At 44.2% G+C, this 14223-nt stretch overlaps 1 protein-coding gene across 3 annotated transcripts; it reads right to left on the minus strand.

Annotated features, from left to right (window-relative positions):
- Positions 1 to 1207: 1207 nt before the first annotated feature.
- On the minus strand, positions 1208 to 13781 carry LOC139541482 (coiled-coil domain-containing protein 17-like). Of its 3 annotated transcripts, none has more exons than XR_011668358.1 (10): positions 13621 to 13781; positions 13390 to 13503; positions 12791 to 12926; positions 11756 to 11877; positions 9795 to 10009; positions 9644 to 9681; positions 9242 to 9457; positions 8780 to 9002; positions 4079 to 4262; positions 1208 to 3958 (listed from the first exon to the last, which is right to left on the minus strand). XR_011668358.1 is itself a non-coding variant. In XM_071346164.1 (8 exons), the coding sequence occupies exons 5-8, from the start codon at positions 9834 to 9836 to the stop codon at positions 8867 to 8869; spliced, it is 432 nt and encodes a 143-aa protein (XP_071202265.1). In that variant the 5' UTR covers positions 9837 to 10009; positions 11756 to 11877; positions 12791 to 12926; positions 13390 to 13503; positions 13621 to 13781; the 3' UTR covers positions 6241 to 8866. The 3 variants fall into 3 exon arrangements, 1 of the variants encoding a protein (XP_071202265.1); XR_011668359.1 differs by having other exon boundaries at positions 12758 to 12926; XM_071346164.1 differs by lacking the exons at positions 1208 to 3958; positions 4079 to 4262 and having other exon boundaries at positions 6241 to 9002.
- Positions 13782 to 14223: the final 442 nt, after the last annotated feature.

Raw genomic sequence — 14223 nt, forward strand, 5'->3', positions numbered from 1 at the left:
GAGGTCGACGGAATTGTCCGTAGAACTCCAACAGGATTGTCAAGGCACAGATCTGAGGAAGGGTACCAATACATTTCTGCAGAATTGAAGGCCCCCATTCTTACATGGTAGTTTGGAACTACCAAGACTCTTGTGCAGTTATTAAGTGGAAACGTCGAAGAGCAATAGCTAAGCCACAAAGTCATAGGCCGCACAAGCTCACAGAATGGGACTGCTGAGTGCTGAAAAATCATCTGTCCTCAGTTGCAACACTCACAAGTTCCAAACTGCCTATGGAAGTAACATCAGCACAAGGACTGTTCATCGGGAGCTTCATGAAATGGGTTTCCATGGCCGAGAAGCTGCACACAAGCCTAAAATCACCATGTGCAATGCCAAGCGTCAGTTGGAGTGGTGTTAAGCTCGCCGCCATTGGACTCTGGAGCAGTGGAAACATGTTCTCTGGAGTTATGAATCACGCATCACCATATGGCAGTCCGACGGATTAATCTGGGTTTGGCGGATGCCAGAAGAACGCTACCTGCCCGAATGCATAGTGCCAACTGTAAGGTTTGGCGGAGGCATTTTTTAAATTATTTCCCCCTAATCAGGGATTGATTTAGACCTGGGACACCAGGTGTGTGCAATTAATTATCAGGTGGAACAAAAAACCAGCAGGCTCCGGACCTCGCAGGGTAAGAGGTGAGTACCTCTGTTCTAGACGATTCTGTGCTTCCAACTTTGTGGCAACAGTGTGGGGAAGGCCCTTTCCTGTTTCAGCATGACAATGCCCCCGTGTACAAAGCAAGGTCCATACAGAAATGGTTTGTCAAGATCGGTGTGGAAGAACTTGACTGGCCTGCACAGAGCCCTGACCTCAAACCCATCGAACACCTTTGAGATGAATTGGAACGCTGACTGCAAGCCAGGCTTAATTGCATGACCTCACTAATGCGCTTGTGGCTGAATGGATGCATGTCCCCGCATCAATGTTCCAACATCTAGAGGGAAAGCCTTCCCAGAAGAGTGGAGGCTGTTGTAGCAACAAAGGAGGGACCAATTCAATATTAATGCCCATGATTTTGGAATGAGATGTTCTAAAACCAGGTGTCCACATACTTTTGTATGTAGTGTACATAGTGCATTTTCTCATCAATCTACATACAATACCCCATAATCACAAAGCAAGAACTGTTTTTTTTTTTACTTTAAATTTTTAATTAAAAAAAAATGATATCACATTTACATAAGTATTCAGACACTTTACTCAGTACTTTGTTGAAGGACCTTTGGCAGTGATTAAATCCTTGGGTATGACGCTACAAGCTTGACACACATCAAATGTATTTATAAAGCCCTTCTTACATCAGCTGATATCTCAAAGTGCTGTACAGAAACCCAGCCTAAAACCCCAAACGGCAAGCAATGCCGGTGTAGGAGCACGGTGGCTAGGAAAAACTACCTAGGAAGAAACCTAGAGGAACCAGGCTATGAGGGGTGGCCAGTCCTCTTCTGGCTGTACCGGGTGGAGATTATAACAGAACATGGCCAAGATGTTCATAGATGACTAACAGGGTCAAATAATAATAATCACAGTGGTTGTCGAGGGTGCAGCAGGTCAGCACCTCAGGAGTAAATGTCAGTTGGCTTTTCATAGCCATAACACACCTGTATTAAGGGAGTTTCTCCCATTCTTCTCTGCAGATCCTCTCAAGCTCTGTGGTTGGATGGGGGCGTCACTGCACAGCTATTTTCAAGCCTGCAGAGATGTTCGATCGGGTTCAAGTCTGGGCTCTGGCTGGGCCACTCAAGGACATTGAGACTTGTCCCGAAGCCACTCCTGTGTTGTCTTGGCTGTGTGCTTAGGGTTGTTGTCCTGTTGGAAGGTGAACCTTCGCTCCAGTCTGTGGTCCTGAGCACTCTACAGCAGGTTTTCATCAAGGATCTCTCTGTACTTTGCTCCGCTCATCCATCCCTCGATCCTGACTAGTCTCCCAGTCCCTGCCACTGAAAAACATCCCCAAAGCATGATGCTGCCATCCCCATGCTTCACTGTAGGGTGCCTTTTGGCAAACTCCAAGTGGGCTGTCATGTGCCTTTTCCGTCTGGCCACTCTACCATAAAGGCCTGACTGGTGGAGTGCTGCAGAGATGGTTGTCCTTCTGGAAGGTTCTTACACCTCCACAGAGGAGCTCTGTCAGTGACCATCAGGTTCTTGGTCACCTTTCTGACCAAGGCCCTTCTCCCCCGATTACTCAGTTTGGCCGGGCGGCCAGCTCTAGGAAGAGTCTTGGTGGTTCCAATCTTCCATTTAAGAATGACGGAGTCCACTGTGTTCTTGGGGACCTTCAATGCTGCAGACATGTTTTAGTACCCTTCCCCAGATCTGTGCATCGACACAATCCTGTCTCGGAGCTCTACAGACAATTCCTTCGACCTCATGGCCTGGTTTTGCTCTGACATGCACTGTCAACTGTGGGACCTTTATATAGACAGGTGTGTGCCTTTCCAAATCATGTCCAATCAATTGAATTTATCACAGGTGGACTCCAAGTTGTAAAAACATGATCAATGAAAACAGGATTCACCTTAGCTCAATTTCGAATCTCATAGCAAATGGTCTGAATACTTATGTAAATAAGGTATTTCTGTTAAAAAAAATCGTACATTTGCTAAAATGTCTACCTTTTTTATTTAATCCACTTTAGAATAAGGCTATAACGTAACAAAATGTGGAAAAAGTCAAGGGGTCTGAATGCACTGTATAAAGTGGGTAAAACAGCATGTAAACATTTCGTGTTCAAAGACTAGAATACAGTATGTAAACATTAAAGTGACTAGTGTTCAATGATTATGTACATAGGGCAGCAGTCTCTAAGGTGCAGTGTAGAGTACTGCTGACCAGACCGGACACGTCGCAAAATAAATTTAGAAATCCATGTTATTCAATTATTGCACCCACTGCTCGCGCGCGCCAACGACCGTCTGCGTTGCCAAGGGCTAAAATAGAAATCCTATTTCTGACGCAGATCACGCTGAAAGTCCTGCCTCTCCCATCTCCTCATTAGTTTATAGAAGCAGGTACCCCGTGCCATCTCCTCATTGGTTGTACCCACGTGGGTGATTGAAAGACTAAATGTTTTGCCGGTTGTCATAGTAAAAGTGTAGATGCCAATCACCATATAATTTCAAAGATGAAAAAGCCTGGAAGGAGGAGAGATGACTAGAAATGATTCGGTTAGCCGTTTTATGTGTGGATTAATTGTCGGAGTAGAATACCTTGTGCATTTCAGGTTAAATAGCAACTCAATGTTTATATCCCAGGACAAATTAGCTAGCAAGTGCAAGCTAACTAGCTAAATCCAAAATTAATGTCATTGGTTCAAAGTTTGTTTTGATATTTTAACCTGCGTGTCGTGGTCGCGTTTGGTGTAGGGGGACAAAATACATTCATGCACGATAGCGCACGCACGCAGCCGGTTTGGGTTCCGTGTTGAAGTGGTAGCCCTGCAGGTTCATTCATAGGAGCAGATTGAGTGCTGTGGGGGCTTTCAGAATATAGGTTGTCTTTTCTTAGTCTCAGTAAAATTGGTTAGTAGAATTTAATAACTTATGTACTGACAGGGTTGAATTGAGCAAAAGTTGTTAAGTTCTCTAACATATGGACATTAAAAAGTAGCATTGTACCCATCTCACCCAATCCTCAGATGTGATGAGCATTACAAAGTGCATTTCAAGGATGTGACCAGAGCCTAACCCTAGTAGGACTGTGATTAGTAGCCCACCAGAAAGATGAGTCTTGCTACCTTGAATCTGTCTGTCCATTGGGGTGCAGTCAGGCTGCTGCTGGGGTCTAGGTGGAGGATGGGTGTTGGGGGACCTTGGGCCACCCATGGAAGAAGGCTCCAGCGGGGCTGAGGGAGCAGAGATCTAGGGTATAGCCTGACCCTGGCAGGTCCAAGGCTCCATCCATAGACACCTGTCACAGAACAGTAACACATAACTGATACAGAGGCCCAAAGATGGTCTAGCAGACATTATGTAATAATTGATTGATTGATCAATAAAATCAAAGGAACACCAGCTGGAGAAGGCTGACCTGGAAGCAGTCCTTGGAGGGGGCTAAACGTGGGTCAGGGGTAAGAGTGGCGGTGCCTAATCTTCACTGTAGATTTGCAGTCTGACCACCGCATCATACAGCTCAAAGGGATTCCCCAAAGATGACGTCACCATATGTTATGGAGTAACGTGCTGTGGAATCCTGAGTCCTCACACATTAGCACCTGTGAGAGGCAACAAGTAGGGAAAGTAAAGTCTGATGAGGCTCTCTAACCTGCCTCACAGATGGACATATACCCTGTCTAACCAGAAGACTGATAATCCCACATCACTACAAGGTACAACATTTAACACCCCTTCTCACACACACACATAATTCCCCGGGCTTTGGCTCGCCTTTCCAGTCCTCTGGCTGTATCCTGGCAGTCAAAGGCTTCAAATCAAATGTTATTTGTCACATGCGCCAAATACAACCGGTGTAGACCTTACGGTGAAATGCTTACTTACAAGCCCTTAACCAACAATGTAGTTCAAGAAATAAAAAATATATCAAATCAATCAAAAGTAACACAAATGTACATAACAATAACAAGGCAATACAGGGGGTACCGAGTCAATGTGCAGGGGCTTCCTTCCCTGAGGTGCTCCCCTCACCCTGTCCACAATGACACCCAAAACTTATCTACGTCCTCTTACTCGAAGAAGCAAGGGATTGATCTCACTGAAAATGTGTGTTGTGAAAATGTATTAGAGATTACAGCTAAATTAGATACAGTTGAAGTCGGAAGTTTACATACACTTAGGTTGGTGTCATTAAAACTTGTTTTTCAACCACTCCACAAATTTCTTGTCAAGAAACTATAGTTTTGGTAAGTCTGTCTACTTGGTCCATGACACAAGTAATTTTTCCAACAATTGTTTACAGAGAGGTTATTTCACTTATAATTCACTGTACCACAATTCCAGTGGGTCAGAAGTTTACATACACTAAATTGACTGTGCCTTTAAACAGCTTGGAAAATTCCAGAAAATTATGGCATGGCTTTAGAAACTTCTGATAGGCTAATTGACATCATTTGAGTCAATTGGAGGTGTACCTGTGGATGTATTTCAAGGCCTACCTCCAAACTCAGTGCCTCTTTGCTTGACATCATGGGAAAAACAAAAGAAATCAGCAAAGACCTTAGAAAAAAAATTGGAGACCTCCACAAGTCTGGTTAATCCTTGGGAGCAATTTCCAAACACCTGAAAGTACCACGTTCATCTGTACAAACAATAGTACGCAAGTATAAACACCATGGGACAACGCAGCTGTCATACCCCTCAGGAAGGAGATGAATGCACTTTGGTGCGAAAAGTGCAAATCAATCCCAGGACAACAGCAAAGGACCTTGTGAAGATGCTGGAGGAAATAGGTACAAAAGTTTCTATATCAACAGTAAAACGAGTCTTATATTGACATAACCTGAAAGGCCGCTCAGCAAGGAGGAAGCCACTGCTCCAAAACCGCCATAAAAAAGCCAGACTACAGTTTGCAACTGCACATTGGGACAAAGATTGTACTTTTTGGATAAATGTCCTCTGGTCTGATGAAACGAAAATAGAACTGTTTGGCCATAATGACTATCGTTAAGTTTTGAGGAAAAAGGGGGACGCTTGCAAGCTGAAGAACACCATCCCAACCGTGAAGCACGGGGGTGGCAGCATCATGTTGTGGGGGTGCTTTGCTGCAGGAGGGACTGGTGCACTTCACAAAATAGATGGCTACATGAGGAAGGACAATTATGTGGATATATTGAAGCAACATCTCAAGGCATCAGTCAGGAAGTTAAAGCTTGGTCGCAAATGGGTCCAAATGGCCCAAGCATACTTCCAAAGTTGTGGCAAAATGGCTTAAGGACAACAAAGTCAAGTCAAGGTATTAGATTGGCCATCACAAAGCCCTAACCTCAATCATATAGAACATTTGTGGGCAGAACTGAGAAAGCGTGTGCGAGCAATGAGGCCTACAAACCTGACTCAGTTACACCAGCTCTGTCAGGAGGAATGGGCCAAAATTCACCCAATTTATTGTGGAAAGCTTGTGGAAGGCTACACGAAACATTTGACCCAAGTTAAACAATTTAAAGTCAATGCTACCAAATACTAATTGAGTGAATGTAAACTTCTGACCCACTGTGAATGTGATAAAATAAATAAAATCTCAAATAAATCATTTTCTCTACTATTATTCTGACATTTCATATTCTTACAATAAAGTGGTGATCCTAACTGACCTAATTTTAGGGAATTTTTACTAGAATTTTACTAGGAATTGTTCAAAACAGTTTAAATGTATTTGGCTAAGGTGTATGTAAACTTCTGACTTCAATTGTAGTACCTGTACTTGAGCTAAACTCAGCAAAAAAAGAAACGTCCTCTCACTGTCAACTGCGTTTATTTTCAGCAAAATTAACATGTGTAAATATTTGTATGAACATAACAAGATTCAACAACTGAGACATAAACTGAACAAGTTCCACAGACATGTGACTAACAGAAATGAAATAATGTGTCCCTGAACAAAGGGTGAGTCAAAATCAAAAGTAACAGTCAGTATCTGGTGTGGCCACCAGCTGCATTAAGAACTGCAGTGCATCTCCTCCTCATGGACTGCACCAGATTTGCCAGCTCTTCCTGTGAGATGTTACCCCACTCTTCCACCAAGGCACCTGCAAGTTCCCGGACATTTCTGGGGGGAATGGCCCTAGTCCTCACCCTCCGATCCAACAGGTCCCAGACGTGCTCAATGTGATTGAGATCTGGGCTCTTCGCTGGCCATGGCAGAACACTGACATTCCTGTCTTGCAAGAAATCACACACAGAACGAGCAGTATGGCTGGTGGCATTGTCATGCTGGAGGGTCATGTTAGGATGAGCCTGCAGGAAGGGTACCACATGAGGGAGGAGGATGTCTTCCTTGTAACGTACAGCGTTGAGATTTCCTGCAATGACAACAAGCTCAGTCCGATGATGCTGTGACAGCGCCCCAGACCATGACAGATCTTCCACCTCCAAATCGATCCCGCTCCAGAATACAGGCCTCAGTGTAACGCTCATTCCTTTTACGATAAACGCGAATCCGACCATCACCCCTGGTGAGACAAAACCGTGACTCGTCAGTGAAGAGTACTTTTTGCCAGTCCTGTCTGGTCCAGCGATGGTGGGTTTGTGCCCATAGGCAACGTTGTTGTCGGAGATGTCTGGTGAGGACCTGCCTTTACAACAGGCCTACAATCCCTCAGTCCAGCCTCTCTCGGCCTATTGCGGACATTCTGAGCACTGATAGAGGGTTCCTGGTGTAACTCGGGCAGTTGTTGTTGACATCTTGTACCCGTCCCGCATGTGTGATGTTCAGATGTACCGATCCTGTGCAGGTGTTGTTACACGTGGTCTGCCACTGCGAGGGCGATCAGCTGTCCGTCCTGTCTCCCTGTAGCGCTGTCTTAGGTGTCTCACAGTTGCAATTTATTGCCCTAGCCACATCTGCAGTCCTCATGCCTCCTTGCAGCATGCCTAAGGCACGTTCACGCAGATGAGCAGGGACCCTAGGCATCTTTCTTTTGGTGTTTTTCAAAGTCTGTAGAAAGGCCTCTTTAGTGTCCTAAGTTTTCATAACTGTGACCTTAATTGCCCACTGTCTGTAAGCTGTTAGTGTCTTAACGACTGTTCCACAGATGCATGTTCATTAATTGTTTATGGTTCATTGAACAAGCATGGGAAACAGTGTTTAAACCCTTTACAATGAAGATCTGTGAAGTTATTTGGATTTTTACGAATTATCTTTGAAAGACAGGGTCCTGAAAAAGGGACATTTATTTTTTTGCTGAGTTTATGTTAACTGTCTTCATCATTACCATAATAGAAAACAAACAGTTTAAAAAAGTTTTTATTCGTAAAATTAAGAAGACTTCCACATAACTACTGCACTATGTACATAGACATGGAATCACTGGTCACTTTAATAATGTTTACATACGGTTTAACTCATTTCATATGTATGTACTGTATCCTAGTCAATGCCTCTCCGATATTGCTCTTCCTAATCCTATATATTTCTTAATTCCATTCTTTTCCTTTTAGATTTGTGTGTATTGTTGTGAATTGTTAGATATTACTGCACTGTTGGAGCTAGGAACACAAGCATTTCGCTACACCCACAATAACATCTGCTAAATATGTGAATGCGACCAATAATATTTGATTTGACTTACAACAATCAATGGAAGGGATCCAATTAAGTCACACAACTCTCCGGACTGAATTAGTATTCCTTTACTGATTACCAAATGCTTCAATCATCATAGTCATCATCATCATCAGAGGTGAGGAAGAGATTCCATCCCACAACATCTCTCTTTCTCACCTCTGATTTGGTTCCTCCATGGGGAGGGTCCTTGTGATCAGTGAAATTAACTGGCTGCTGACAGCTGTAATGTTGACATGGTAAGGGGTGTGTTTCCTTGAAGAGTTGCAGGGAGATTGGAAACCAAAACTTGTGGAGAAATTTGTGTAGTGGTTGAAAAACAAGTTTTAATGACTCCAACCTAAGTGTAGGTAAACTTCCGATTTCAACTGTAGCCTATGTCATCACCTGTAATGATATTCTTTGTAATTTTAAGCCATCATTACGTAGAATGGATATTCCAATCCAACTTAATTCTAACCACTAGCAGTCAGCCAGACAGGTGTCTACCCTCACCTTGGGAACTGAGTTGAGCTGGCCTGGGCTGAGGAAGGGTCGGACAAGGAGGGCACGTACTGGGACCCTCGAGTACCCGCTCTGGAACTAGTTGTGCTGGTCGAAGAGCTCCAGCCGTGCCCAGCCCTTGGACACCAGCCTCTGGACCTCCTGACCGTAGGCGTCCAGACCCTCAGCAGCCTGGAGCTCAACCATCAAAGACAAGGAGGGAGACGGCTGCATCCTGAAGAGAGAGAGTTTTGTCTTAGACAAATGTAACAAAGTGCATTTTGCTCCACCCCGAGTGGGCACGAACAGCGACCTTCTGAACAACACACACAACTCAAAGGCAAACTGAGCTAACAGAGCAAGAGACAAGTCTGTCTCTCTGTAAGGGAAGGTGTGATGTCACTGATGTACCCCAGCCAACATGCTACGGGTTAGTTTCACAGTTACTTTTTCTTCTCAGGGTGCAGTGCTTACCTGGGCATAGGCTCTTTGACTGCCAGTGGGGCATAGTTCCCGGGGGGCACAGTGTGGGAGTAAGGCAGACCCCCTCCAAGCTGGCACTGCACAGGGAGCAGTGGATTAGGACGTCCCACCTCCTGGCCCCCAGAGTAGAGACCAGGCACTAGACGCAGAACCCTCAGCATGGCATCTAACCCCAGCACCAGGTCATAGAAGACCACAAAACCAGCCCTGCAAAACAACAGGGTTTAGAGTAGTTTAGAGGTATTTCATACCTGAACACCTGTAGAGAGTTAAAAATGTGTTAGAGACAATAAAATAGTATCTAATAATTGTAAGTAAAGGTAGGGTTTAATTTGACTAATATAGACATCTCAAATTGTCTTAAAGACAACATAGATGTCATTATGGACTCACGCAGGGTCGTAGGGAGAGGAATGGGGCCTGGGCTGGGTCTGTAACAGGAACATAGGGTGGATATACTATATGGGTCTTCTTTTGTTCACATAATTTTCAGTGATCATAGAGAACTGGATAGATGAAAGCAATATTTATGTCACAGCTTTACCAGGGCTGGAGGAGCATGCATCTGGGCCAGGGGATGATGCATGGCTGGCGGGGCAGGGAACAGGGGTGGAGGTGGAAGGGGTGGGAGCAGCCTTTGGTTCCTGGGAGCTTCTCTGCCCCTCTACCTCCCTGTGAAGGCTCTTGATCTCAGCCTGGATGCTGGCCATGTGGTGGGTGTGTTCTCTCTGGAACACACCCACTGCTCAGACCCCACTGCTACTGGATCAGGGGAACATAGAATCCCATCGAATTAAAATAATTCTAGAACCGTTGGAGTGAATTCTAATTTTATGTATTCTAATTCTATACATCCCGTGGTGATCACTGTATTCAATGTACAGTGGGGAGAACAAGTATTTGATACACTGCCAATTTTGCAGGTTTTCCTACTTACAAAGCATGTAGAGGTCTGTAATTCTTATCATAGGTACACTTCAACTGTGGAAGACGGAATCTAAAACAAAAATCCAGAAAATCACATTGTATGATTTTTAAGTAATTCATTTGCATTTTATTGCATGACATAAGTATTTAATCACCTACCAACCAGTAAGAATTCCGGCTCTCACAGACCTGTTAGTTTTTCTTTAAGAAGCCCTCCTGTTCTCCACTCATTACCTGTATTAACTGCACCTGTTTGAACTCGTTACCTGTATAAAAGACACCTGTCCACACACTCAATCAAACAGACTCCAACCTCTCCACAATGGCCAAGACCAGAGAGCTGTATAAGGACATCAGAGATAAAATTGTAGACCTGCACAAGGCTGGGATGGGCTACAGGACAATAGGCAAGCAGCTTGGTGAAAAGGCAACAACTGTTGGCGCAATTATTAGAAAATGGAAGAAGTTCAAGATGACGGTCAATCACCCTCGGTCTGGGGCTCCATGCAAGATCTCACCTCGTGGGGCATCAATGTTCATGAGGAAGGTGAGGGATCAGCCCAGAACTACACGGCAGGACCTGGTCAATGACCTGAAGAGAGCTGGGACCACAGTCTCAAAGAAAACCATTAGTAACACACTACGCCGTCATGGATTAAAATCCTGTAGCGCACGCAAGGTCCCCCTGCTCAAGCCAGCGCATGTCCAGGCCCGTCTGAAGTTTGCCAATGACCATCTGGATGATCCAGAGGAGGAATGGGAGAAGGTCATGTGGTCTGATGAGAAGCATGGAGGTGGAAACATCATTCTTTGGGGATGCTTTTCTGCAAAGGGGACAGGACGACTGCACCGTATTGAGGGGAGGATGGATGGGGCCATGTATCGCGAGATCTTGGCCAACAACCTCCTTCCCTCAGTAAGAGCATTGAAGATGGGTCGTGGCTGGGTCTTCCAGCATGACAACGACCCGAAACACACAGCCAGGGCAACTAAGGAGTGGCTCCGTAAGAAGCATCTCAAGGTCCTGGAGTGGCCTAGCCAGTCTCCAGACCTGAACCCAATAGAAAATCTTTGGAGGGAGCTGAAAGTCTGTATTGCCCAGCGACAGCCCCGAAACCTGAAGGATCCGGAGAAGGTCTGTATGGAGGAGTGGGCCAAAATCCCTGCTGCAGTGTGTGCAAACCTGGTCAAGAACTACAGGAAACGTATGATCTCTGTAATTGCAAACAAAGGTTTCTGTACCAAATATTAAGTTCTGCTTTTCTGATGTATCAAATACTTATGTCATGCAATAAAATGCAAATTAATTACTTAAAAATCATACAATGTGATTTTCTGGATTTTTGTTCTAGATTCCGTCTCTCACAGTTGAAGTGTACCTATGATAAAAATGACAGACCTCTACATGCTTTGTAAGTAGGAAAACCTGCAAAATCGTCAGTGTATCAAATACTTGTTCTCCCCACTGTATGTGATAACTCCTTACTGTCATTGTTTATCAGCAATGTTGACTCTCTATGTATAGAATGATGCGTATGTTATATTCATGACAAAGATTAGATGGAGAGGACAACCCACCGTATTCCCCGCAGTGTTTCTCCCTGGCAATTGTATCCTGAAGATCTCTTCCTCCAGTCTCAGGTTCTCCTGCTCCACAGCGAGGACCTCTGAGTTCCCAGCCTGGTGAGGATGCTTCATCTCTGGGCAGAGAGAGAGAGAGAGAGAAGGGGTGGGTAGAAATATCATACCCCCAAGACATGCTACCTCTCACCATTACAATAACATGGGAGTTTAGCATTTTTGAGGGGTATGATATTTGTGTGTCTAACTTTCTCACTAATCATTATTCAAGATTCATTCAGAATTACTCTTAACATGGTAGTACCCACATTACTTAAAAGTGTTTAGAAACAAATTGTATTCTTATTTACAATAAAAGTGACTGTAAAAGGACACAATACACTATTTACCATTCATTTCTATTGGGGAAAAAATTATCTGAAACACAACCAATACAAAGAGCATATGCATCCAACAAATGTGTACAGGCACAAGCTTGATGTAGTCATTGCATGCTATGAATATGGGACCAAATACTTCACTTTGACTACTTTAATACACATGTAAGTGAATTTGTCTCAATACTTTTGGTCCCCTAAAATAAAGGGACTATGTACAAAAAGTGCTGTACTTTCTAAACGGTTTACCAGATATGGATGAAAATACCCTGAAATTAAAGCTGACAGTCTGCACTTTAACCTCATAGTCATTACATCATTACAAACAAAAACAAAACTTTCACTGTCCCAATATTTTTGAAGCTCACTGTATTTCTGTATTTAATTTTCAATAAATTAGCAAAAATGACTGAAAACATGTTTTCACTTCGGCATTATGGGGTATTGTTTGTAGATTGGTGAGCATTTAAAAATATTTGGGGGGGGAATTCGGGCTATAACACAACAAAATGTGTAATAGGTCAAGGGGTATGAATACTTTCGGAAGGCACTGGTACACATGATCAATAGACACAAATCACTGAAGGTGGAAACAAAGCATCAAATGCGACACCCTCCATACCCCAATGAGAGACCATGCAGGACTGACACTCACTCTTCCTCCTGCAGCTGGTTTCAGCCCCAGGTTGGGCCTGCTGCTCCAGAGTGTGGGCCTCAGCCTGCAGGCATGCACCTGGGCCAGAATGGCTGGAACAGATCCACCGGACTGCATGTAGGCCAGCCTCAGAGCTCTGTCATACCAACACACACAGCCACAGTCAAACACAGTCATAGATACAGATAGGGAACAGGATAGTAATACATTGCTCCTACTGCACTGATTACTGGTGTTGCATGCTAACGTCAGACGGCAGGTAGCCTAGCAGTTAGAGCGATGAGCCAGCAACTGAAAGATTGCTGGTTTGAATACCCGAGCCGACAAGGTGAAAAATCTGTTGATGTGCCCTTGAGCAATGCACTTAATCCTAATTTTCTAGAGGCACGCTTTACTACTACAGCTGACCCTGTAAAACACATGTATGTGACAATAAAAACATGTATTTTTATGTCATAAGAGCTACTAATCTGGCACTAATAACAGGTGCATCGATGATCACACTATAGCTGATACTACTGCATAGAGGTGGTACTATCTCTACCATGCAGTAACCTATTCACCTGTTTAATCAGAGCTGTACGCTAAGACATATGTACCTTATTTGGGAGGAGAGGGGGCCATCCACAGAGGATATGAGGTCAAAGTTGACATGTCCCTTTGTGTCCTCAGGCAGGGTAGGGCTGTGTGAGTCAGACCTAACCTCTTTGACCCTATGAAGAGCACAGAATAACATATTTATTTATTTTTCTGACAGACATCTAACTTATCAGGATCATGGTCATTAGCCACCAAACGGAGGTACATGGACTGAAATAGGGAGGGACTACCGTGCGACCTGTTCCACAGGCCTGTTGTGAGTATCCTCTGCTGCCCTCTATTGGCTGATTTGGTCCCTTAGCTCCAGCAGCATAGTCTCCAGGTAGGCCGTGCTGCCCTGCCCTGACAGGGCCCCAAGCTGCCTCACTATCTCTGACAAACACACACAAAGTGAAAGTGTGTTGAATTACTCACACTGTTGCTTGCTTTGCATACCGGTATCTATAGTGTGTGTTGTTTTTTCTCTGTGTTGTATGGTGTCAATCTGTCTCCATATTAGCCCGTGTTCTACATGGGAGAACAGCAGCATCAGATACAATCTACAGTATTTATTTGTGTGTACGTGTATTTTATTGGTGTGTAAACTCTCTATGTCTACAGCAACTTACTTACCCACTCTCTGTTGCTCCAGGAAGTGGTTGTGGGCCTGTATCTCTGAATCTCTCTCAACACAGACTTCAAGTGTCCTCTGCTGCCATGTAGTGGCTACAACTAACTCACCCCGGCTGCAGACTTCTCAAATCAGCGCTATAATCTTTGATGACGCAAATTGATTTTATAGGTGTCACTGGATAAATCTAGTACTAAACATATCACTTGTGGATCATTTAGAT

This window comes from Salvelinus alpinus, chromosome 16 (assembly GCF_045679555.1).
Source record: "Salvelinus alpinus chromosome 16, SLU_Salpinus.1, whole genome shotgun sequence".
Taxonomy (NCBI): Eukaryota; Metazoa; Chordata; class Actinopteri; order Salmoniformes; family Salmonidae; genus Salvelinus; species Salvelinus alpinus.